This window comes from Hylobates moloch, unplaced genomic scaffold (assembly GCF_009828535.3).
Source record: "Hylobates moloch isolate HMO894 unplaced genomic scaffold, HMol_V3 SCAFFOLD_18, whole genome shotgun sequence".
NCBI lineage: Eukaryota > Metazoa > Chordata > Mammalia > Primates > Hylobatidae > Hylobates > Hylobates moloch.
The window spans coordinates 70,392,763-70,420,322 of NW_026652293.1; the positions used below are offsets into that span (position 1 = coordinate 70,392,763).

Genomic DNA, 27,560 nt, shown 5'->3' on the forward strand with positions numbered 1-27,560 from the left:
AGTCAGAGAAACATGGGCAATGGGAAAGATGGTCTAACTAAAGGCGAAAGAAGCTGTGTTAACCACTCTTTATTGATTTCCTGTAGTCACAATTAAATACATATGAAGACACAGATTTGGAGAAAAGCAATCCAGGCTAGGCACGGTGACTCACGCCTGTAATCCCAGTACTTTGGGAGGCCGAGGCAGGTGGATCACCTGAGGTCAGGAGTTCGAGACCAGTCTGGCCAACATGGTGAAACCCCATCTCTACTAAAAATACAAAAATTAGCTGGGCATGGTGGCGGGCACCTGTAATCTCAGCTTCTCGGGAGGCTGAGGCAGGAGAATCGCTTGAACCCGGGAGGCGGAGGTTGCAGTGAGTAGAGAATGCACCATTGTACTCTAGCCTGGGAGACAGAGCGAGACTCTATCTTAAAAAAGAAAGAAAAAAGCAATCTAGTTCTTAATAAAAATAAGAAATGTGTGGTAAAACAAATTCAAACAGTATGCCTGAGTATATGGTGAAAATAGTTTCCCCTTCTCACAGATTCACTGTTAGCAGTTTCAAGCACCAAGTTTTGAAAAACTACAGCAGTAGCTTCAGGACTTTTTTTTAAGTGACGGATGGTCTGTAAGATTTTACTTCCAGAGATTGGTTCAGTAGGTTGTACCAGGAACCCCGAATGTTGCCACGTCCAGGAGACTCTGATATGAGGTTAGGCCTAGACCCCATCAGCCTAATCTGGCTCTAAGGATCTCCTGACCTTTCTGCAAAAGAAACCCCTAACCTGGGCTCCGGACCAGATCTTGGGTGGGCACTGGCTGAGCTGGCCTTACAATGCTCTTTATTATATGCCAGGCTGAGTCTACGACCATACCACCCTGAACGTGCCCAATCTCATCCTTGTATGCCAGGCTGATAAAACGTTTCCAAATGACACATTTAATTCTGTTCCCTAAATTCCAGCCATCTAACCCAGGAGACTTTTTCTCCTCTGCATCTAACAGATCCATCAGCTGTTGAACTCATAGTTGAACTATGAGCATTTTGGTATCACCTTGTTGACTCCTCTTTGCCTACACATTGTGCTTTTTAAAGGTCCTGAGAATGTGAGATCTGTGGGTTGAGGCAGTGAAGGCTCCTCATTCATCCCACAAATGATTTGAGGACTTACCATGTGCTGGACATTATTTTAGGCACTGGCAACAGAGTAATAACCAAAGCATTTCTTGTTGGAATGCAGTCAGTCCTAGTGGAATGAGATAGACACCAAAAAGTAAGCAAGCTGGATACCCAAGTGTGGAATTCAAGAAAAAGATCCAGGCTGGAAATAGAAATGAGTATAATTGGCACAGAGATGATACTTAAAGCCATGAAACTGGGAAAGTTCCCCCAAGGGAGCGTCCTAGAAGTAAAAAGCTCAAAGAACCCAGTCCTGGGGCATTTTTTCATGAAGCTACAGGGAGATGAGGAAGATTTGGCAAAGGAGACTGGGAAGCAATGGCCAGAAATGAAGAGAAGCAGAGGAGTGTGGTGTTTCTGTGTTAAGGCTTTTGTCCCCTTCATTCTGGTCAGCAGCAACTAACTAGGTTTTGAATTGATGGTGACACATCCATTAAGTCAGGGTATCTGGAACAGTCTAAGAAAATCTCAGAGGAAGGATTATTAATTGAGGCCCTACAGGATGAGTAGAAATGGAGTAAGAATGGAAAAGTCTATTTCAAGAGAAGGAGAATGTACGAGCAAAGATCTGGAATCAGGAATAGTTCACTTGGAGGAGGGATGGGGAGAGCGGAGAGAGCAGAGAGGGAAGTTTTTGGGAAAGGTGAGTGTGGCTAAATTCAAGGGCCTGAAAAGGGAGTTTGGACTTAGCTTAAATGAGGATAAAATATTGGATGCTCCAAGCCAGTGACTCTCAATCGAGCATGACTTCATTCCTCACCCCCTGCCCCAGGACATTTGGTATCTGGAGATATCTGTTATTGTCACTATGAGGTAGGGTGCTATTGGTATCTAAGGGGTAGAGATCAAGGGATCTTTTTAAAATAGTGTACAGTGCACAGGATAGCCCAAAGAATTATTCAGCCAAAAACGTCACTGGTGCTGAGGCCAAGAACACTGCCCTAAAATGCACTTTAGTGAACCCCTCATTTTTTAGCAGTAGGCACAGGCAGCTGTACTTGTTGGTGGCTTTGATGTTTTAGGGTTTAAACAATAAGATGCTATTTCCTCCTTGGGTCTCCTCTCTTTTGTATTCTAGATATTAAAGTAGAAAAGAATTTCAGCATCATATTTCATATATACTAGGTGAGGGAAGGGTGTTAGTATGTTTTCTTCCAGCTTAATTTCTAAGATTCCATCTTATTACCTCACCTTTCCAATGTCTGTTATGTCCAAAATAACCAAACAATACAATATAGTTGTATGTCTCTTAATGTGTTCATAATATGATTACCTCATTAGCACAGATGGTTCAGAGCCGGGATACTAGATACAAGATGCTAGAAAATTTTCCATTTTCTCCAAAGTGAGAGAGAAAGTGCTAGGCGGAGTATGCAGTATACACTTTTGTTTAAAAGACAGCAACATGCAAAAGCCAACTGTTTGCTTCACAACTAGAAATACTGAAACAAAAAGAGGCAATATAGAATGCAAAAATTCTCATTTCCCGAGTGAGGATTAGGAACTACAGAGAGAACTCGGGTTTGTCGAGAAACAAAATGGGTAATGTCCCTCCAAGAAGTGATACCGTGTCTTTTTTCCAGTGCTATATGTTCCACATGTATGTTGGAGTTCGTGCTGGAGGAGGGATCGGGGATGAAATCGAAGACCCAGCAGGAGATGAATATGAGATCTATCGAATCATCTTTGACATCACTTTCTTCTTCTTTGTTATTGTCATTCTCTTGGCCATAATACAAGGTAAGTGTCATCCTCACTGAAGCTGATGAACATCTAGAATTTGAGCCACATATTGCTGAAGTTAATATTCAAGGTAGGGTAATAACATCAAGTGTTTCCCGGCAAAGCCAAATCAAACTTTTCCTTCCAGTATTTCTTCATCATGCAATCTACAGGGGGAAATGTAAAACAGTATGGAACCCTGGTATGAAGGAAAGATACAGTGTTATTTTGTCTTCTTTCAAATAACATAATGGAAAAGGCACTTTCCTTGGTTTGATTCTCACCTCTGGGTTTCAGACTCATGAACCCCAGCTTTACAATCTTGGGTGGGTGAGCCATTTAACCCTTTAAACTTCTAAGCTAGCTGGGTGCGGTGGCTTATGCCTGTAATCCAAGCACTTTGGGAGGCTGAAGGGGTATGGATCACTCGAGGTCAGGAGCTCGAGACCAGCCTGACCAACATGGTAAAACCCCACCTCTACTAAAAATACAAAACTAGCCAGGCGTGGTGGCACACACCTGTAATCCCAGCCACCTGGGAGGCTGAGGCAGGAGAATTGCTTGAACCCGGGAGGTGGAGGTTGCAGTGAACCAAGATCACATCATTGCACTCCAGCCTGGGCAACAAGAGCGAAACTCCATTTCAAAATATACCCTCAAACCCAGCAGCAACAACAACAAACACTTCTAAGCCCTACGGTTGTTAAGATTTTTAAAAATGACATATAGGCCAGGCACAGGGGCTCACGCCTGTAATCCCACCACTTTGAGAGACTGAGGCGGGTGGATCACTTGCAGTCTGGAGTTCAAGACCAGCCTGGCCAATGTGGTGAAACCTTGTCTCTACTAAAAATACAAAAATTAGCCTGGTGTGGTGGTGTGAACCTATAATCCCAGCTACTTGGGAGGCTGAGGCAGAAGAATCACTTGAACCCAGGAGGAGGAGGTTGCAGTGAGCAGAGATCTCACCACTGCACTCCAGCCTGGGTGACAAGAGCAAAACTCCATCTCAAAAAAAAAAAAAAAAGATGGGGGAGGGAGGGTAGCTGGCAAGATGGCCAACTAGGAACAGCTCCAGTCTGCAGCTCCCAGTGAGATTGACGCAGAAGGCGGGTGATTTCTGCATTTCCAACTGAGGTACCCAGTTCATCTCACTGGGAATGGTTGGACAGTGAGTGCAGCCCACAGAGGGCGAGCAGAAGCAGGGTGGGGCATCATCTCACCCGGGAAGCACAAGGGGTTGGGGGATTTCCCTCCCCTAGCCAAGGGAAACTGTGAGAGACTGTACCAGGGGGAATGGTGCACTCCGGCCCAGATACCACGCTTTTCCCATGGTCTTTGCAACCAGCAGACCAGGACATTCCCTCCACTGCCTATGCCACCAGGGCTCCGGGTTTCAAGCACAAAACTGGGTAGCTGTTTGGGCAGGCACCAAGCTAGCTGCAGAAGTTTTTTCATATACCAATGGCACCCGGGATGCCAGCGAGACAGAACCATTCACTCGCCTGGAAAAGGGGCTGAAGCCAGGGAGCCAAGTGGTCTGGCTTGGCAGGTCCCACCCCCACGGAGCCCAGCAAGCGAAGATCCACTGGCTTGAAATTCTCGCTGCCAGCACAGCGGTCTGAGGTTGACCTGGGATGCTCCAGCTTGGTGGGGGGAGGGGCATCTGCCATTGCTGAGGCATGAGTAGGCAGTTTTACCCTCACAATGTAAACAAAGCCACTGGGAAGTTCGAACTGGGTGGAGCCCACCGCAGCTCAGCAAGGCCGCTGCAGCCAAACTACCTCTCTAGATTCCTCCTCTCTGGGCAGGACATCTCTAAAAAAAAAAAGGCAGCAACCCCAGTCAGTTACTTATAGATAAAACCCTCATCTCCTTGGGACAGAGCACCTGGGGAAAGGAGTGGCTGTGGGTGCAGCTTCAGTAGACTTAAACATCCCTGCCTGACAGCTGTGGGGAGAGCAGCAGATCTCCCAGCACAGTGTTCGAGCTCTAATAAGGGAAAGACTGCCCCCTGAAGTGGGTCTCTGACCCCCATGTATCCTGACTGGGAGATACCTCCCAGTAGGGGCCGACAGACACCTCATACAGGAGAGCTCTGGCTGATATTTGGTGGGTGCCCCTCTGGGAGGAAGCTTCCAGGGGAAGGAACAGGCAGCAATCTTTGCTGTTCTGCAGCCTCCACTGGTGATACCCAGGCAAACAGGGTCTGGAGTGGAACTCCAGCAGACCTGCAGCAGAGGGGTCTATTAGAAGGAAAACTAACAAACAGAAAGGAATAGTATCAACATCAACAAAAAGGACGTCCACTCAGAGACTCCATCCGAAGGTCACCAATATCAAAGACTAAAGGTAGATAAATCCATGAAGATGGGGAGAAAATAGCGCAGAAAGACTAAAAATTCCAAAAACTGGAACACCTCCTCTCCTCCGAAGTATCACAACTCCTCGCCAGCAAGGGAACAAAACTGGATGGAGAATGAGTTTGACAAATTGACAGAAGTAAGCTTCAGAAGGTGGGTAATAACAAACTCCTCCAAGCTAAAGGAGCATGTTCTAACTCAATGCAAGGAAGCTAAGAACTTTGAAAAAAGGTTAGATGAATTGCTAACTAGAATAACCAGTTTAGAGGAGAACATAAATGACCTGATGGAGCTGAAAGACACAGCACAAGAACTTCGTGAAGCATATACAAGTACCAATAGCCGAATCAATCAAGCAGAAGAAAGGATATCAGAGATTGAAGGTGACAATGAAATAAGGTGAGAAGACAAGATTAGAGAAAAAAGAGTGAAAAGAAATGAACAAAGCATCCAGGAAATATGGGACTATGTGAAAAGACCAAATATACGTTTGATTGGTGTACCTGAAAGTGACGGGAGAATGGAACCAAGTTGGACAACACTCTTCAGGATATCATCCAGGAGAACTTCCCCAATCTAGCAAGGCAGACCAACATTCAAATTCAAGGAATCCAGAGAACACCACAAAGATACTCCTCGAGAAGAGCAACCCCAAGACACATAATCGTCAGATTCACCAACGTTGAAATCAAGGAAAAAATGTTGGTTAAGGGCAGCCAAAGAGAAAGGTTGGGTTACTCACAAAGGGAAGCCCATCAGACTAACAGCAGATCTCGCTGTAGAAACCCTACAAGCCAGAAGAGAGTGGGGGCAAATATTCAACATTCTTAAAGGAAAGAATATTCAACTCAGAATTTCACATCCAGCCAAACTGCTTCATAAGCGAAGGAGTAATAAAATCCTTTACAGACAAGCAAATGCTGAGAGATTTTGTCACCACCAGACCTGTCTTACAAGAGCTCCTGAAGGAAGCACTAAACATGGAAAGGAACAACCGGTACCAGCCACTGCAAAAACATACCAGATGGTAAAGACCATCAACACTATGAAGAAACTGCATCAACTAATGGGCAAAATAACCAGCTGGCATCATAATGACAGGATCAAATTCACACATAACAATATTAACCTTAAATGTAAACAGGCTAAATGCCCAAATTAAAAGACACAGACTGGCAAATTGGATAAAGAGTCAAGACCCATTAATGTGCTGTATTCAGGAGGCTCATCTTATGTGCAAAGACACACACGGGCTTAAAATAAAGAGATGGAGGAATATTTACCAAGCAAACGGAAAGCAAAAAAAAACAAAAAAAACAGGGATTGCAATTCTAGTCTCTGATAAAACAGACTTTAAACAAACAAAGATCAAAAGAGACAAGGGCATTACATAATGGTAAAGTGATCAATGCAACAAGAAGAGCTAACTATCCTAAATATATTCACCCAATACAGGAGCACCCAGATTCATAAAGCAAGTTCTTAGAGACCTACAAAGAGACTTAGACTCCCCACAATAATAGTGGGAGACTTTAACACCCCACTGTCAATATTAGACAGATCAATGAGAGAAAATTGACAAGGATATCCAGGACTTGAACTCAGCTCTGGACCAAGCAGACCTAACAGACATCTACAAAAGTCTCCACCCCAAATCAACAGAATATACATTCTTCTCAGCACCAATTCACACTTATTCTAAAATTGACCACATAATTGGAAGTAAAATGCTCCTCAGCAAATGCAAAAGAATGGAAATCATAACAAAGAGTCTCTCAGATCACAGTGCAATCAAACTAGAACTCAGAATTAAGAAACTCACTTAAAACTGCACAACTACGTGGAAACTGAACAACCTGCTCCTGAATGACTACTGGGTAAGTAACAAACTTAAGGCAGAAATAAAGATGTTCTTTGAAACCGATGAGAACAAAGACACAACGTACCAGAATCTCTGGGACACATTTAAAGTAGTGTATAGAGGGAAACTTATAGCACTAAATGCCCACAAGAGAAAGCAGGAAAGATTTAAAATTGACACCCTAACATCACAATTAAAAAAACTAAAGAAGCCAGAGCAAACAAATTCAAAAGCTAGCAGAAGACAAGAAATAACTAAGATCAGTGCAGAACTGAATGAGACAGAGAAACAAAAAACCCTTCAAAAAAATCAGTGAATCCAGGACCTGGTTTTTTGAAAAGATCAACAAAATAGATAGACTGCTAGCCAGACTAATAAGAAAAGAGAGAAGAATCAAGTAGATGCAATAAAAAATTATAAAGGGGATATCACCACCGATCCCACAGATATACAAACTACCATCAGAGAATACTATAGACACCTGTACGCAAATAAACTAGAAAATCTAGAAGAAATGGATAAACTCCTGGACACATACACCCTCCCAAGACTAAACCGGAAGAAGTTGAATCCTTGAATAGATCAATAACAACTTCTGAAATTGAGGCAGTAATTAATAGTCTACCAACCAAAAAAGTCCAGGACCAGACAGATTCACAGCTGAATTCTACCAGAGGTACAAAGAGGAGCTGGTACCATTCCTTCTGAAACTATTCCCAACAATAGAAAAAGAGGGAATTCTCCCTAACTCATTTTATGAGGCCAGCATCATCCTGATACCAAAGCCTGGCAGAGACACAACAAAAGAAAATTTCAGGCCAATATCCCTGATGAACATCGATGCGAAAATCCTCAATAAATTACTGGCAAACCAAATCCTGCAGCACATCAAAAAGCTTATCCATCATGATCAAGTAGGCTTCATCCCTGGGATGCAAGGCTGGTTCAACATACACAAATCAATAAAGGTAATCCATCACATAAACAGAACCCATGACAAAAACCACATGATTATCTCAATAGATGCAGAAAAGGCCTTTGACAAAATTCAACAACCCTTCATGCTAAAAACTCTCAATAAACTAGGTAAAGATGGAAGGTATCTGAAAATAATAAGAGCTATCTATGACAAACCCACAGCCAATATCATACTGAATGGCCAAAAACTGGAAGCATTCCCTTTGAAAACTGGCACAAGACAAGAATGCCCTCTCTCACCACTCCTATTCAACATAGTGTTGGAAGTTCTGGCCAGGGCAATCAGGCAAAACAAAGAAATAAAGCGTATTCAATTAGGAAGAGAGGAAGTCAAACTGTCTGTTTGCAGATGACATGATTGTATATTTAGAAAACCCCATCATCTCAGCCCCAAATCTCCTTATACTGATAAGCAGCTTCAGCAAAGTCTCAGGATACAAAATCAATGTGCAAAAATCACAAGCATTCCTATACACCAATAATACACAAACAGCCAAATTGTGAGTGAACGCCCATTCACAATTGCTACAAAGAGAATACCTAGGAATACAACTTTCAAGGGATGTGAAGGACCTCTTCAAGGAGAACTACAAACTACCACTCGAGGAAATAAGAGAGGACACAAACAAATGGAAAAACATTCCATGCTCATGGATAGGAAGAATCAATATCATGAAAATGGCCTTACTGCCCAAAGTAATTTATAGATTCAATGCTATCCCCATCAAGCTACCATTGACTTTCTTCACAGAACTGGAAAAAACTACTTTAAATTTCATGTGGAACCAAAAAAGAACCCACATAGCCAAGACAATCCTAAGCAGAAAGAACAAAGCTGGAGGCATCACACTACCTGACTTCAAACTATACTACAAGGCTACAGTAACAAAAAGAGTATGGTACTGGTATGAAAACAGATATATAGACCAATGGAACAAAACAGAGACCTCAGAAATAACACCACACATCTGCAACTATCTGATCTTTGACAAACCTGACAAAAAGAAGCACTGGGGAAAAGATTCCCTATTTAATAAATTGTGTTGGGAAAACTGGCTAGCCGCATGCAGAAAGCTGAAACTGGATCCCTTCATTACACCTTATACAAAAATTAACTCAAGATGGATTAAAGACTTAAACGTAAGACCTAAAACCATAAAAACCCTAGAAAAAACCTAGGCAATACCATTCAGGACATAGGCATGGGCAAAGACTTCATGACTAAAACACCAAAAGCAATGGCAACAAAAGCCAAAATTGACAAATGGGATCTAATTAAACTAAAGAGCTTCTGCACAGCAAAAGAAACTATCATCAGAGTGAACAGGCAACCTACAGAATGGGAGAAAATTTTTTGCTGTCTATCCATCTGATATACGGCTAATATCCAGAATCTACAAAGAACTTAAACAACTTCACAAGAATAAAACAAACAACCCCATCAAAAAGTGGGTGAAGGATATGAACAGACACTTCTCAAAAGACGACATTTATGCAGCCAACAAACATATGAAAAAAAGCTCATCACTGGTCATTGAAGAAATGCAGATCAAAACCACAGTGAGATACCATCTCATGCCAGTTAGAATGGCCATCATTAAAAAGTCAGGAAAGAACAGATGCTAGGGAGATGTGGAGAAATAGGAACACTTTTACAGTGTTTGTGGGAGTGTAAATTAGTTCAACCATTGTAGAAGACACTGTGGCGATTCCTCAAGGATCTAGAACTAGAAATACCATTTGACCCAGCAATCCCATTACTGGGGATACACCCAAAGAATTATAAATCATTCTACTATAAAGACACATGCACACGTATGTTTATTGGGGCACTGTTCACAATAGCAAAGACTTGGAACCAACCCAAATGCCCATCAATGCTAGACTAGATTAAAAAAAGTGTCACATATATACCATGGAATACTATCCAGCCATAAAAAATGATGAGTTCATGTCCTTTGCAGGGACATGGATGAAGCTGGAAACCATCATTCTCAGCAAACTAACACAAGAACAGAAAACCAAACACCGCATGTTCTCACTCATAAGTGGGAGTTGAACAATGAGAACACATGGACACGGAGCGGGACATCACACACCAGGGCCTGTTGGCGGGTCGGGATAGCATTAGGAGAAATACCTACTGTAGATGACAAGTTGATGGGTACAGCAAAAACCACCATAGCACGTGTATACCTGTGTAACAAACCTGCACGTTCTGCACGTGTACCCCAGAACTTAAAGTATAATTAAAGAAGGACATACATTCAAGTACCCAGTATAATACCTGATGCATAGTCAGTGCTTTATAAATTATAAAGCTATTAATAGTATCATTGTTGAATATCTACTATCTGTCCAGCACATGTATTAACTAATTTTACCATTTCACCAACCTTATGAGAATGGTGCTTTTGTTTTATGTGTGAAGTAACTGAGCCACAGTCTAAGGAACCTGGCCAAAGTGCACAGCTAAACAGGGCTGGAATCCATCTATACCCAGGCAATCTGCATCCAGACCCCTTGCAACCACGGTGCTGTATTGACCCACTAGTTCTTCCTTTTACTTCCGGGCAACTTGGAGTGTGGTGTTTTTCTCTCTCAGAAACTCATGTTATCTTTTCTGCTTAACACATTTATCCCAGCTTGAATTAAATGTCTGTAAATGTGACAATCTCTTTTAAGTTCCACAGACATCAAATGACACTATTTTTTAGTCAAGTACCATGGACAAGTTTAAGGGACTCATAATTCATTCATTGTGCTCTTATTGAGTGTAAAAATAACATGTTTTCGAAGAGGGCAAAGTTATAACTTCGAAGAAAGTGTGAAGCCAGCAGGTCTCAGGAGGGAAAAGGAGCTTCAAACAGCTCAACGCAGTGTTTCTGATTGCCACAGTCAATGAAATTATGGAAGCTTACTTATAAGGGACTTGTGAAAAAAGTGATTTGAGGCCTGGCACCATGGCTCATGCCTGTAATCCTACCACTTTGGGAAGCTGAGGCAAGAGGATCACTTGAGCCCACGAGTTTGAGACCAGCCTGGTCAACAAGACGAAACCCTGTCTGTACAAACAGAAATTACCAGGGTGTGGTGGTATGCGCCTGTAATCCCAGCTACTTGGGAAACTGAGGCAGGAGGATCTCTTGAGCCCAGGAGGTTGAGGCTGCAGTGAGCTATGATTGCACCACCGCACTCCAGCCTGGGTGACAGAGCAAGACTGTCTCGAAAAAAAAAAAAAAAAAAATGACTTGACTGGGCGCGGTGGCTCACACCTGTAATCCCAGCACTTTGGGAGGCCGAGGCAGGCAGATCACAAGGTCAGGAGATCGAGACCATCCTGGCTAACACGGTGAAACCCCGTCTCTCCTAAAAATACAAAAATTAGCCGGGTGTGGCGGTGTGTGCCTGTAGTCCCAGCTGCTGGGGAGGCTGAGGCAGGAGAATGGCATGAAGCCAGGAGGCAGAGCTTGCAGTGAGCCAAGATTGTGCCACTGCACTCCAGCCTGGGTGACAGAGCGAGACTCCATCATCTCAAAAAAAAAAAAAAAAAAAATGACTTGAGGCAAATTTCTTGGTTTAAGTGGTCATGTTTTATTTCTACATTAGTACTTGAAAAATCTTATTAGTGGAGTTTTCTGTACTTACTCATAAATCTCAGCTGCTCTTTTTCAGCATGAAGTATGTAGTAACATCTGTATATGCCAAGTTAACAAAAGGTTTTTCCTGCTGTCACTACATTTTAAAACACTCTTTTCAGTAAGTGTATGTCCCAGTAACTGCACATACTTCTGCCCCCAAAGAGAGAACACCGCCTCCCTTCTCCTGGGAGTGTCGGATATGTAGTCACGTTTACCATGTCCTGAGCATTTTGCAAGGTAATTGTACATCTCCCCTTTCCCTGGGGGGATTAGCCAAGGAACTCAATTATTCATTGCTTGATAAAGATTAAATTGTGTTTTTATTTACCACCAGGTCTGATTATCGATGCTTTTGGAGAACTAAGAGACCAACAGGAACAAGTCAAAGAAGATATGGAAGTAAGCTTCTCCATTCATGACTCAGCTTTTTTGTTGTCCTGGGCCCTCGTTTTCATCACTACCTTTATCAATAGAATCATGAATGTGGGAAGGAGGAGGGGAAAGGTCACAACTTGTGGTTTCACTGGCCTGTTTTCCATTCAAGCAATACATGTAGTTGAGCAGCATGGTCGGCTGAAACCGTGGTGGACGCCACGTGCATGCAAACAGCAATAGGACGCCATCCTTTCCCTCCAGAAGTGGAGAGACTATTCATTCAAAACCAAAGATTCAATGACAAGTAAATAGATGATTACAGAGCAGTGTGGTGAGTCCTTTATGGGAGTAAAGCCCTGAGTGGTAGGGTCTCCAGGGCTGGTGTCTGATTCACTCCTGGATGGTCAGGGAATTTCCTAGAAGAAGGGATGTCTGAGCTGAGGCCTGAAGACTGTGGAAATCTGTGGGTTTGATAAGGAGAGAGGAGGACAGTTTGGGCAACCTCCCAGCCCCTTCTCCCACACCATAGGCATCTCCAAGGGTACCATTCACAGTGGGATCTTTGAGCCCATCACCACCTGAAATTATATACCAAGACTGATTTTAGGGAAGTTGATGTGCAAGTTTTTTTTTAGCAGCCTCAGTGCTACCAGATGCAGATTAAATTCCGATGATGAGGCTGGAGAGGAAGACCAGTGAATGAAGAACCTAATCACTCATTTGAGAAATTTACAGTTTAATATATGGGCTGTGGGAAGCAAGAAAAGGGCTTTAAGCAGGGCAGCCAGATGATCAGATTTGTATTTTAAAAAGATAACTGGTTTAAAATGTGAGGCATGAACTAGAAACTGGCAAGAACAGGGACAGGGAAGTGGGCTGTCAGCATTTTCCAGGTGGGGGATTCTGAAGCTTTTGCTAGAGGTGTCACATGGGAGTTGGGCAAGTACTGCCTGAATCCATCTAGTTTCTACATCCTCAGTGAGGGATTTAGTGATTGGCCAAATGGAGAAGATGGAACAAGCAAGGGGATATACAGGTTTCAGGCATTAGCCACCAGATGGATGGTGGCATAGTAAACTGACGTAGGTAACCCAGAGGAAGAACAGGTTCATCGGTAAAGCCGATGAGTGTGATTTGAGCCACTTCAATTTAAGAGGCATCATTGGAGTGGTATGAAGACCTGATCGATTGTTCTCCCCAATTGCTCAATGTGACCTGTCAGCTGTCAGCAATTGTTGATCAGTAAGGCAGGAAGAATTTTATACACTATTATAATCATCTTGATTGTAGTTTCTAAAATACAGGGCCTCATAAACATGCTCCAGATGGCATAAAACAGCTTACAACTGGCAGGGAAAGATGAGCACCAGAGTCATATGGGACAATTATTAAATACATTTGAAATGATACATGTGCAATTCTAATAATAAAACAGGGAGTCTGCTTCTCCTTGGGTTTTGTGGACCAGGCCTGTCTGCAAGGGGCAGACCTAAGCAGGTGCCTTTCTACAGGGTGCTTAGGAGAGGCGTGGTCCAGAGAAGGTGGAACCAAGAGGACCAGGAACCTGGTCCCTAGAGTTGAAAGTTGTTCTCCATTCACATCCACTGGCTAATTGTGTACCTAGCACAGCACCTGGAAGACCCTTGCTAAACTGTAGATGGGATGCCTCATAGCTTGGTATTTGATTTGGCCTTTTCTAAAGGAAAGTAATCTGTACCTTTTCCCCCTTGGTCATCCGACTTTGTTTGGGTGGGTACTAAGTTTTCTGTTTCAGTTGAGGACACAGTTAATCCTGCTTAGATAACTTTAGTCAATGTCATGAACAAGAGTTGATCACTAAGCCTGGACATTTTCACCTAGGCTAGAGAAAGGAAGAGACGTTGCTTTTCAGCCATCATCATCATCATCTTGTTCCCTGTCTGCATCTGCTACTTCTTGCTGCTGGTACCTGTGTCATTTAAGCCAACACCAAGATATAGTTACAGCCACAGTTCCATTTATATTCGTGGGCTTGGTACAGCCTCCATGTGATGATCTTTGACGTGTATTGAATGAACCAAATAATAGCTGCCCCTACATGGCGAGTTGTGTTTTCCTTTTGTTTTGCTTTCTGAACTCTGACGTTAATATTTCCCTTTGTTTTCTAGACCAAATGCTTCATCTGTGGGATAGGCAATGATTACTTCGACACAGTGCCACATGGCTTTGAAACCCACACTTTACAGGAGCACAACTTGGCTAATTACTTGTGAGTGTGCCCGTTTCAGAATCTTCCACCTCTCCAGTAGACGCCACCGGTCCCTGCCCATCTCAGAATACAGAGGAGGTTTTTGTTTATTGTTTAAAAAACAATTGCTGCAGATACTTTAAAAGAAAGACCAACAGCTAATGGCTGTCTTTTCCTCTGGAGTAGATTGACTTAAGAGGTTAAGCTGCAGCTCTTCATGTAAATGATACTTTCTAGAACTTGAAATGAAGAGGTGGACAGGGAGCCTTGGTCATGTTTCTCATTTGAGATAGGAATTCTCAGGCTGCTTCCTAGGGAGATGTGAGTCTCCGTTTTTCTTCTTGCAGATCTTAAGAGGACTTTCAGATCTCGTCAGGCACTGTTGGATACCAACTTAAAAGCTGCATTTAAAAAAATATTAATACATAGAAATCTTTCCATTACTCGAGATGAGCCAAAAGTATAGTTTGGTAAAATGCTATTCTTACTCATTTTCAGACCCAATTTTAGTATCAAACAGAAGAGATGCCGAGTAGCATTATAGGGAAAAAAATTGGCTTAACTATACTCAGTGGAACTTGATCAGTAAATTAAAACTTCTCATTAAGCTGGTCTTCAGTTCTAATTCATCAGTGTTGATTTGATTCTGACCAATGTGTATATTCCTAACTTGAAGCCTCTAGGGTCAAATAGCAACAGATCAGAAAAGTCAGGTCAACAGCCTTTCCTCTTTCTGGTACACTGTAATTTTTCCAAAAATTTGCGTGTGGTATTTTCTCTGTGTTGGCCATAATGGAATGCAACAATACAATTTATCTACATATGCCCTGTTTATCCTAATATTTCCATACAGTTCATTTCTGATCAGTTTCTCTGTATCTATAGGTTTTTTCTGATGTATCTTATAAACAAAGATGAAACAGAACACACAGGACAGGTAGGTAAATTATTATATGTCATCTTCTGAAAGAAATGATAGAGAAGCTCTAAATATCAGAACAAAATGTGTGCATTAAACAGTGAGGCACGGAATTACTTTCAGATATTAGTTGTGGTATCTTGATGTAAAGTTCCTGTTATGTTGAATGAGTATGGAAAAATCGCCTTTGTTAAAGTAGAATTCTATACTAAGTTTATGTAAAACAATAAGCTTTTGCTAACTGAAAATGCTGGATTTGAGTTTTGAATTCCATTATTTTGAAAAATTGAGTTCTTAATTATTGCATAATGTCCTCGATTGTTTAATCAGATAATTTCCAATGAACTTCAAAGTATTATGTACAATGCATATTAAATGTCTAAGGTGTTTAAGCTATTTGAAATTCCTCTTCCAATGTGCAGATTGTTAGTAGTTTGAATTTGAAGGATACAATATTTTAAGAGAACCCTCAAAAGCATAAATGTATATATACACACACACACACATATATATATTTTTTGAGACAAGGTCTTGCTGTCTTGCCAAGGCTGGAGTGCAAGTGACATGCTCAGGGCTCACTACAGCCTTGACTTCCTGGGCTCAGTAAATCCCCCTGTTTCAGCCCCACAAGCACCTGAAACTACAGGCATGCACCACTACACCTGGCTTTTTTTTTTTTTTTTTAATTTTAGTACAGACAAGATCTCATTATGTTGCTCAGGCTGGTCTTGAATGCCTGAACTCAAGGGATCCTCCCACCTCAGCCTCCCAAAATGCTGGGATTATAGGCTTGAGCCAGTGTGCCCAGCCAACATATTTTTAATCATTATAATGGTCAGGATGAAGATTATTACTAGACGTTAAGGTCTGGTATAGTTAGTTAGGAACCATCTAAATTAATGTGGACTTCTGTATTCCGTGTGATATAGGTAACAATTGAGTTTCTACCTTATGTTTTGTTAGCACACACTTTAGGGAAAATGTTAATACATTTCCTTGCCTTTTACAGGAATCTTATGTCTGGAAGATGTATCAAGAAAGGTGTTGGGAATTTTTCCCAGCAGGGGATTGCTTCCGGAAACAGTATGAAGACCAGCTAAATTAAACTCAGACCCCAGTCACCTCTAAAAACCAAAACCCCACCCCTCTCTGTCCCTCTGTCAATTTCTCTGCTCTCTTGGAAACATTTTGCTGATTTTGTGAATTGCCAGCCTTGTGTGTTTTCTGGGAGCATCGAAGCTGTGTTTCCGAAGACCTGTTTCCTTCCCCCACCTTTCGTATTTACTTTGAGACTAAAGACTGAAGAATCATCTAAATTCATACTCAGACAAAAAAAAGGAATTCTGGAAAGAAAACCATTCTGGACACTGTCATAACACACACAGACAGATTTTCTTCTGAGACTCCTGGAGTCTTCTCGAGCTACGAGACCTTCACAGAGACGCGTGGCAGCCACACTCACCCAGCCTCTTTATTTCACCATCCTGGAAGGAAACTGTCTAATGGTCACAGAGCACTGTAGCACTTAACAGATTGCCATGGACACCAGTTGCGAAGGGAAATAGTGCCTTACTATATGTGGGTTGAGCTATGCAGAAGATACGTGCATGAAAAAACATCTTTATTTTCTTTATGTCGACCTTTCTTAGATTGATTTTGTGAGGTTTTTTTTTTTTCCTTTAGTCTTTTCTTTGGTGGGGGAGGGTAAGAAAGAAAAGCAGTTTGCACTTAAAAAGAAAAAAAAAACGGGTGGTGTGTCTCAGGACAAAAGGAGGCTCTTCTCATTCAGCTAAATTCACATTTGCCCCCCCACCCCCATATGCTCCTGCTATTATTTTGGTAATGCTCTGATGCAACATTGCAACTTTATGAAATCTTTGTATGAAAACAAAAAGACTGCAAAAAATACACTTTCAAAAGAAACCATTCATTGCATGTTTATTATGCAAGTTTAAATGAACAAAAAGAAAACCTTCAGAAACAAGTTGATCAACGTGAGAGAAATTTCATGATAATTATTCATAGTAATAAAGTGTCGTGGGCTTAATTGTATATCTGGAGCCAGTGTCATCCACCAACAATGTGATACATTATGAACTTGACAGTAGTTTTGGGTTTTGCTCTTTCTTTCAGCCACCTGTGATCAGTTTTGTTGATTAAGGACTTCTTATCAGGCCATTTTTTAATATCAAAGCTGAAGCAATATCCATTCAGGGATTTCATCAGTTGCATCACAAAACACGGATGATGATATACATCACTCCATGTTTTCCATTTTGAATCCTTTTAAATGTAATGCTAACCTTTACAGTTAAAAAGTCAGATTCAGAATGGAAACAAGGTCATTTTGCAAACATTGGAGCTCTTTTATTACAAGTCTGCTTGTTAATTTTAGAATTGTAAAACCGCTCTGATTAAACTATTTAACTAACTTTCTCATCCTCTTCTTTCTCCATTTAAAACTTATAACTGGGACTCATAAAATCTTGAGCTTCTAACTTGAGGTGGATATAGGACAATCCTAAACACTGCACTGAGACCTTTAACGCTGTCAGATTTCTGGTACCTCTAAGACTGTTGTATGTATAATTGTGGGGCCTCAGAGTCACCAGGCACCTGGCCCACCCCTGTCATTTCCCTGTTATATGGGTCACCCAGACCTCTTGAAAACCTCCAACGACAGAAAAAAAAGATCGCGATCTCCCAGATTATTTAATTTTTATATAGCTCTCATTTTAGAAAGCTCTTCCTTGCTCTGGGCAAATTCATTTCCTATAATAATAGGAGTTCATTTTCTGTCTTGATATGAAAGAGAATCAGTACCCTAGCATGTGGTGTATTAAACATTCAAAAACCAATTGAACATTTGCTATGTGCAAAGTACAACATCATAGTGCCAGTATCTAGATTTTGCCTTTGTCTTCTGGTATCACTTTTATGTGGGGGAAGGAATAAATTTGGCTGTACCATAGGAATTTTCAAGCCTGTTCAGGGAGGTGATCTGATGCTCTGAAGACTCTGAATAAAATAAATGAGGTCAGCTCCACAAAACATCAAAGAGTGCACTGCCGTTTGCCAGGAAACACTGCAGAGCAAGCATCTAGTGGAAAGGAATGAATATTCTTCCAGGACGTAAAGTCCACTGATGGATAGATTCAGATGTTCTAGTTATAATGCTCAAATCAGAGGTGACACAAAGTAACAGTACAGGTGGGAGGTGAGTAAATAAACGCATAGTTGCCCCTAGATTTTGCAGGCTCTTAAATAGGCTCTCCTGACTGTGCCCAGCTCTAAAGTTCTGGGAGAAAGAGAGAGGCTGGGATTTGGGACACATACGTGTTGGAGAAAAGAGTAAAGGAACAGAGCAGATTACTGGAGAAAGTCACACTTCCCAGCCTCCTCACTGGCCCACCATTAGAGGAAGACCCCTCTTCCTTTCCTTCCCAAGGCCTCAAAAGATAAGAGGAAGCTTTTCTTTATCAGCATGAATTCCCCCAGGAAATGTCTCAATGAATCTCAGACACAGTGTAGCTCTCCACTTCTCTAATTTAACTCAGGACTGCGTGACCCAAAGTCAAGAAATGGAATCCTTTTAGAAATACTAGATCAATATTCAAAGATTCACCCCAAAAAAAAATAATGAACCCCCACATATCCCTATTCTCAACTACAACACTTACAAACATCATTCTGCCCCTATTTCATCTGTTCCTCTTTTTCCTTAGAAACATCTTTTGCATCTACGCCACAAAATAAGTTTATATTCACAATTTAAGTTGAAGTTTTCCAAACGCCCCTGGTCATCACTGTCCACTGGTACTCCTCGGACGGTCATTTTTCGTGTGCAGGAGACAGTTTGTTCTCAGCCCCACAAGAACTCATTTAAAAGTCATATTGTAATGAAAATACTTTGACTGTAAAAATTATATCTATCTTGGAAAATTGTACATATTTTCACTATCTTGCTTCACCAGGGAAATGTTCATATTTTTCTGAAGCTCCTGTTTTCTGGGTGAATATACCGATTCGATACCTGTTGTTGTTAAGGTGTTTGGGTGGCTGTCGTCAATGACGAGTGCCTCATTTACTCTGGGCACAAGGAAAGAGTACTTTTTGAAAATTACACTTACCCAAACACGGAATTCAGGTAAACTTGACATGGAACAGGCTGGAACAGTTAGACATTCCCCAGATTATTTCATAAATCTCCATTGTGTTGTGAAGAGAATGACCTCACTGTCACCTTCCGGACAACATTTCTGCCCAGCACTCAAAAATGTCTGTGATAGCGACTGGTTAAATAAGCATCCAAATCTTGATACAAGTGCATGGATGGAGCTAGGGCCTTTTAATAGCCAAAAATATTAATAGCACATATCTCTCATAGAACAAAGTTCAGTATCCTTTCATCTAAAATGGTATAATTTAATTGTATGGCTAATGTGAAACTAAAGCAGGTAATTAAATAAATCCTTAAAGTTTCATGTTCCCAAAACCACAGTTTCACCTACCAACCCTGCACGCCCATGATATGTTCCAATTCCTTTCATAAGTTTTATATTTATTTTCTTCCAGGAAACCCATGAACTTTATGTATGTGCATTCTATCTTCATTAAGCACTGCTAAATAGGCCTTTTAATTTTTATTCATAGGAAAAAAGGAATCTTTTTATAGGCCTGGTTAACACCATAAAGTATAACAACAGGTAATGATCCTAACGTGAGCAATACTACATTAGTGTGTAAGCAGAAACTATTATTTTTAAGAAAAGACCAAACCTAAAAGTTGTTCCACATAATTTGAATTACCTGCAGTTGAGCCTCATATTAAAAAATGTATTAAAATTAGATATACATAATATTTTATGTGTAAATTCAGAAAAGTAGATATAGGCAGATGTAATGTCAAGAATAAGAGTAATAGATGACCTTGAAATGATGAGACTCTTAATTGCCAGAAGGAGAAATTGGAAATATCTACTTAAGCTTTTAATATTATGACCAAGCTACTCCCACCTACACAAAACGAAGAAGATGAATAAAACAGAACCCTTGTCAATATGAGTTAGTAAAAATTCATGGCCCGATTGTCAGTTGATTCTTCTTTTATTTTACATGCAAGCAGAAGAAAATCAATTACTTAAGCAAGTTTTCTTTTTTTTTAAAGCCAGTGAGAAACTGGTAGAAACTCTTATGGTTTTGTTTAAAGAGTATAAATCATGAAATGAATTCCTACTTATTAAAATGTCATGAAGAGTAAGTTCCAGAATGAGTTGAGGCTAAATGCTACACACACAAAAATAAATAGTTTAGCCTATAATTCCAGCACTTTGGGAGGCTGAGGTGGGTGGATCACTTAAGGTCAGCAGTTTGACCACCAGCCTGACCAACATGGCGAAACTCCTGTCTCTACTAAAAATACAATAATTAACGGGGCGTGGTGGTGTATGCGTGTAATCCCAGCTACTCAGGAGGTTAAGGCAGGAGAATCGCTTGAACCTGGGAGGCGGAGGTTGCAGTGAGCTGAGTGAGATTGCACCACTGCACTCCAGCCTGGGTGACAGAGCAAGACTGTCTCAAAAAAGAAAGAAAGAAAAGTTCGTAACAAACAAGAAAGGAATTGTTCCCTGTTTTTCATGGGTAGTGTCTACAAGGTATCCTCTTAGCTTGGGTTCTCATGACTCGAACCTGAGGCAAGGACTGAAGTAATTATGCTTTATTGGGGCCACTACAACTGCAAGTATGAGGAAAGCAGGGTATAAGTGAAAGACGTGCAGCAGTGAAAATGAATGCATGAGTACCCTAGCTGCTGCTCTACCAGGAGCCAGGAAGAGCAACCGAGCTGTTCGGCAGGGGCCTCCAGTCGGCACGCTGGAGCTTCATAAGGCATTCTGTAAACAGAAATAGTGTCTTGGAGTCGTCCACTGGAGGGCGAAAGAATGGGAATGAATCTGCTACTTGTCTTCCATCTCTTATTTCTTATTGGTCAAAGGTCACCCCAAGGCACAGCAAGTCCCCCTCCAATGGCTGGATGGAATCATCCGACCTCTAGGAATTCATTCTGGATACTGGATCCATACCCTGTGGTAGGCAGTTATAGCCAAGGCTGGTAATAGCAGAAGAGCCAGAAACCCTGGGTGCAGCTGGTCAGCCTGGCTATATAAGGGGATCCAAAGGGCCCAACATGCCAAGGACAAGAGACTGGACAGCCCCAGGCAGAAGAACCATGAAAAATGTTTGGTGCAGGAAGCAGAGGTGGAACCAGTGGCTGGAGGCCCAGGAAGCAGGTGGCACCAATGAAATCTGAAGAGTCACAAGAGGTTTGAGTGTGAGGCAAACATCCCTCACATGATTTTTCTTTGGCTTTTTATACATTTTAAATATTTAACAATAAAAAATGAGTGACAGGGTTTTAGACATGAAGTCCTTGCCCATGCCTATGTCCTGAATGGTATTGCCTAGGTTTTCTTCTAGGGTTTTTATGGTTTTAGGTGTAACATGTAAGTCTTTAATCCATCTTGAATTAATTTTTGTATAAAGTGTAAGGAAGGGATCCAGTTTCAGCTTTCTACATATGGCTAGCCAGTTTTCCCACCACCATTTATTAAATAGGGAATCCTTTCCCCATTGCTTGTTTTTGTCAGGTTTGTCAAAGATCAGGTAGTTGTAGATAAGCGGCATTACTTCTGAGGGCTCTGTTCTGTTCCATTGATCTATATCTCTGCTTTGGTACCAGTACCATGCTGTTTTGGTTACTGTAGACTTGTAGTATAGTTTGAAGTCAGGTAGCGTGATGCCTCTAGCTTTGTTCTTTTGGCTTAGGATTGACTTGGTGATGCGGGCTCTTTTTTGATTCCATAGGAACTTTAAAGTAGTTTTTTCCAATTCTGTGAAGAAAGTCATTGGTAGCTAGATGGGGATGGCATTGAATCTATAAATTACCTTGGGCAGTATGGCCATTTTCATGATATTGAGTCTTCCAACCCATGAGCATGGAATGTTCTTCCATTTGTTTGTATCCTCTTTTATTTCATTGAGCAGTGGTTTGTAGTTCTCCTTGAAGAGGTCCTTCACATCCCTTGTAAGTTGGATTCCTAGGTATTTTATTCTCTTTGAAGCAATTGTGAATGGGAGTTCACTCATGATTTGGCTCTCTGTTTGTCTGTTATTGGTGTATAAGAATGCTTGTGATTTTTGTACATTGATTTTGTATCCTGAGACTTTGCTGAAGTTGCTTATCAGCTTAAGGAGATTTTGGGCTGAGACAATAGGGTTTTCTAGATATACAATCATGTCATCTGCAAACAGGGACAATTTGACTTCCTCTTTTCCTAATTGAATACCCTTTATTTCCTTCTCCTGCCTAATTGCCCTGGCCAGAACTTCCAACACTATGTTGAATGGGAGTGGTGAGAGAGGGCATCCCTGTTTTCAAAGGGAATGCTTCCAGTTTTTGCCCATTCAGTATGATATTGGCTGTGGGCTTGTCATAGATAGCTCTTATTATTTTGAGATACGTCCCATCAATACCTGATTTATTGAGAGTTTTTAGCATGAAGGTTGTTGAATTTTGTCAAAGGCCTTTTCTGCATCTATTGAGATAATCATGTGGTTTTTGTCTTTGGTTCTGTTTATATGCTGGATTACATTTATTGATTTGCATATGTTGAACCAGCCTTGCATCCCAGGGATGAAGCCCACTTGGTCATGGTGGATAAGCTTTTTGATGTGCTGCTGGATTCGGTTTGCCAGTATTTTATTGAGGATTTTTGCATCAATGTTCATCAAGGATATTGGTCTGAAATTCTCTTTTTTGGTTGAGTCTCTGCCAGGCTTTGGTATCAGGATGATGCTGGCTTCATAAAATGTGTTAGGGAGGATTCTCTCTTTTTCTATTGATTGGAATAGTTTCAGAAGGAATGGTAGCAGCTCTTCCTTTTACCTCTGGTAGAATTCGGCTGTGAATCCATCTGGTCCTGGACTCTTTTTGGTTGGTAAGCTTTGATTATTGCCACAATTTCAGGGCCTGTTATTGGTCTATTAAGAGATTCAACTTCTTCCTGGTTTAGTCTTGGGAGGGTGTATGTGTCGAGGAATTTATCCATTTCTTCTAGATTTTCTAGTTTATTTGCATAGAGGTGTTTGTAGTAGTCTCTGATGGTAGTTTGTATTTCTGTGGGATCGGTGGTGATATCCCCTTTTTCATTTTTTATTGTGTCTATTTGATTCTTCTCTCTTTTCTTCTTTATTAGTCTTGCTAGTGGTCTAACCATTTTGTTGATCTTTTCAAAAAATCAGCTCCTGGATTCATTAATTCTTTGAAGGGTTTTTTGTGTCTCTATTTCTTCAGTTCTGCTCTGATTTTAGTTATTTCTTGCCTTCTGCTAGCTTTTGAATGTGTTTGCTCTTGCTTTTCTAGTTCTTTTAATTGTGATGTTAGGGTGTCAATTTTGGATCTTTCCTGCTTTCTCTTGTGGGCATTTAGTGCTATAAATTTCCCTCTACACATTGCTTTGAATGTGTCCCAGAGATTCTGGTATGTTGTGTCTTTGTTCTCATTGGTTTCAAAGAACATCTTTATTTCTGCCTTCATTTCATTATGTACCCAGTAGTCATTCAGGAGCAGGTTGTTCAGTTTCCATGTAGTTGAGTGGTTTTGAGTGAGTTTCTTAATCCTGAGTTCTAGTTTGATTGCACTGTGGTCTGAGAGACAGTTTGTTATAATTTCTGTTTTTACATTTGCTGAGGAGTGCTTTACTTCCAACTATGTGGTCAATTTTGGAATAGGTGTGGTGTGGTGCTGAAAAAAATGTATATTCTGTTGATTTGGAGTGGAGAGTTCTGTAGATGTCTATTAGGTCCACTTTGTGCAGAGCTGAGTTCAGTTCCTGGGTATCCTTGTTAACTTTCTGTCTGATTGATCTGTCTAATGTTGACAGTGGGATGTTAAAGTTTCCCATTATTATTGTGTGGGAGTCTAAGTCTCTTTGTAGGTCACTCAGGACTTGCTTTATGAATCTGGGTGCTCCTGTGTTGGGTGCATATATATTTAAGATAGTTAGCTCTTCTTGTTGAATTGATCCCTTTACCATTATGTAATGGCCTTCTTTGTCTCTTTTTATCTTTGTTGGTTTAAAGTCTGTTTTATCAGAGACTAGAAATGCAACCTCTGCCTTTTTTTGTTTTCCATTTGCTTGGTAGATCTTCCTCCATCCCTTTATTTTGAGCCTATGCATGTCTCTGCACGTGAGATGGGTTTCCTGAATACAGCACACTGATGGGTCTTGACTCTTTATCCAATTTGCCAGTCTGTGTCTTTTAATTGGAGCATTTAGCCCATTTGCATTTAAAGTTAATATTGTTATGTGTGAATTTGGTCCTGTCATTATGATGTTAGCTGGTTGTTTTGCTCGTTAGTTGATGCAGTTTCTTCCTAGCCTTGATGGTCTTTACATTTTGGCATGTTTTTGCAGTGGCTGGTACTGGTTGTTCCTTTCCATGTTTAGTGCTTCCTTCAGGAGCTCTTTTAGGGTAGGCCTGGTGGTGACAGAATCTCTCAGCATTTGCTTGTCTGTAAAGTATTTTATTTCTCCTTCACTTATGAAGCTTAGTTTGGCTAGATATGAAATTCTGAGTTGAAAATTCTTTTCTTTGAGAATACTGAATATTGGCCCCCACTCTCTTCTGGCTTGTAGAGTTTCTGCCGAGAGATCCACTGTTAGTCTGATGGGCTTCCTTTTGTGGGTAACCCGACCTTTCTCTCTGGCTGCCCTTAACATCTTTTCCTTCATTTCAACTTTGGTGAATCTGACAATTACGTGTCTTGGAGTTGCTCTTCTCGAGAAGTATGTTTGTGGCGTTCTCTTTATTTCCTGAATCTGAATGTTGGCCTGCCTTGCTAGATTGGGGAAGTTCTCCTGGATAATATCCTGCAGAGTGTTTTCCAACTTGGTTCCATTCTCCCCGTCACTTTCAGTACACCAATCAGACGTAGATTTGGTCTTTTCACATAGTCCCATATTTCTTGGAGGCTTTGTTTGTTTCTTTTTATTCTTTTTTCTCTAAACTTCCCTTCTCACTTCATTTCATTCATTTCATCTTCTATCATTGATATCCTTTCTTTCAGTTGATTTCATTGGCTCTCGAGGCTTCTGCATTCTTCACATAGTTCTCGCGCCTGGCTTTCAGCTCCATCAGCTCCTTTACGGACTTCTCTGCGTTGGTTATTCTAGTTATCCATTCGTCTAATTTTTTTTCACAGTTTTTAAGTTCTTTGCCATTGGTTTGAATTTCCTCCTGTAGCTCGGAGTAGTTTGATCATCTGTAGCCTTCTTCTCTCACCTCATCAAAGTCATTCTCCGTCCAGCTTTGTTCCATTGCTAGTGAGGAGCTGTGTTCCTTTGGAGGAGGAGAGGTGCTCTGCTTTTTAGAGTTTCCAGTTTTTCTGCTCTGTTTTCTCCCCATCTTTGTGGTTTTATCTACTTTTGGTCTTTGCCGATGGTGTCGTACCAAAGGGTTTTTGGTGTGGATGTCCTTTGTGTTTGTTAGTTTTCCTTCTAACAGACAAGACCCTCAGCTGCAGGTCTGTTGGAGTTTGCTACAGGTCCACTCCAGACTCTGTTTGCCTGGGTATCAGCAGCAGTGGCTGCATAATAGCGATGGCTGTAGAACAGCGGATCTTGGTGAACCACAAATGCTGCTGTCTCATCGTTCTTCTGCAATTTTTGTCTCAGAGGAGTACCCGGCCGTGTGAGGTGTCAGTCTACCCCTACTGGGGGGTGCCTCCCAGTTAGGCTGCTCGGGGATCAGGGACCCACTTGAGGAGGCAGTCTGCCCATTCTCAGATCTCCAGCTGCGTGCTGGGAGAACCACTACTCTCTTCAAAGCTGTCAGACAGGGACATTTAAGTCTGCAGAGGTTACTGTTGTCTTTTTGTTTGTCTGTGCCCTGCCCCCAGAGGTGGAGCCTACAGAGGCAGGCAGGCCTCCTTGAGCTGAGGTGGGCTCCACCCAGTTCGAGCTTCCTGGCTGCTTTGTTTACCTAAGCAAGCCTGGGCAATAGCGGGCGCCCCTCCCCCAGCCTCACTGCCGCCTTGCAGTTTGATCTCAGACTGCTGTGCTAGCAATCAGCAAGACTCCATGGGTGTAGGACCCTCCCAGCCATGTGTGGGATATAATCTCCTGGTGTGCAGTTTTTTAAGCCCGTCGGAAAAGCGCAGTATTAGGGTGGGAGTGACCGGATTTTCCAGGTGCCTTCTGTTCATGTCTAAAACACCAAAAGCAATGGCAACAAAAGCCAAAATTGACAAATGGGATCTAATTAAACTAAAGAGCTTCTGCACAGCAAAAGAAACTACCATCAGAGTGAACAGGCAACCTACACAATGGGAGAAAATATTTGCAATCTACTCATCTGACAAAGGGCTAATATCCAGAATCTACTATGAACTCAAACAAATTTACAAGAAAAAAAACAAACAACCCCATCAAAAAGTGGGTGAAGGACATGAACAGACACTTCTCAAAAGAAGACATTTATGCAGCCAAAAAACATATGAAAAAATGCTCATCATCACTGGCCATCAGATGAATGCAAATCAAAACCACAATGAGATAGCATCTCACACCAGTTAGAACGGCCATCATTAAAAAGTCAGGAAACAGCAGGTGCTGGAGAGGATGTGGAGAAATAGGAACACTTTTACACTGTTGGTGGGACTGTTAACTAGTTCAACCATTGTGGAAGTCAGTGTGGCGATTCCTCAGGGATCTAGAACTAGAAATACCATTTGACCCAGCCATCCCATTACTGGGTATATACCCAAAGGACTATAAATCATGCTGCTATAAAGACACATGCACAGGTATGTTTATTGGGCACTATTCACAATAGCAAAGACTTGGAACCAACCCAAATGTCCAACAACGATAGACTGGATTAAGAAAATGTGGCACATATACACCATGGAATACTATGCAGCCATAAAAAACGATGAGTTCATGTCCTTTGTAGGGACATGGATGAAGCTGGAAACCATCATTCTCAGTAAACTGTCGCAAGGACCAAAAACCAAACACCACATGTTCTCACTCATAGGTGGGAACTGAACAATGAGAACACATGGACACAGGAAGGGGAACATCACACTCTTGGGACTGTTGTGGGGTGGGGGGAGGGGGGAGGGATAACATTAGGAGATATACCTAATGCTAGATGACGAGTTAATGGGTGCAGCAAGCCAACATGGCACATGGATACATATGTAACAAACCTGCACATTGTGCACATGTACCCTAAAACTTAAAGTAT

General features: G+C 41.5%; 1 protein-coding gene across 6 annotated transcripts in view; it reads left to right on the top strand.

Moving 5' to 3' along the window:
* Positions 1-17,683, top strand: part of RYR2 (ryanodine receptor 2) — a 799,701-nt gene extending 782,018 nt beyond the window's left edge. For all 6 annotated transcript variants that reach the window (XM_032137647.2, XM_032137648.2, XM_058430777.1 and 3 more), the window contains 5 exons: positions 2,749-2,905; positions 12,065-12,129; positions 14,253-14,353; positions 15,218-15,269; positions 16,261-17,683. In XM_032137647.2, the coding sequence (XP_031993538.1) occupies positions 2,749-2,905; positions 12,065-12,129; positions 14,253-14,353; positions 15,218-15,269; positions 16,261-16,356 (471 nt within the window). In that variant the 3' untranslated portion in view covers positions 16,357-17,683. The remainder of the gene's footprint in view (positions 1-2,748; positions 2,906-12,064; positions 12,130-14,252; positions 14,354-15,217; positions 15,270-16,260) is intronic.
* Positions 17,684-27,560: the final 9,877 nt, after the last annotated feature.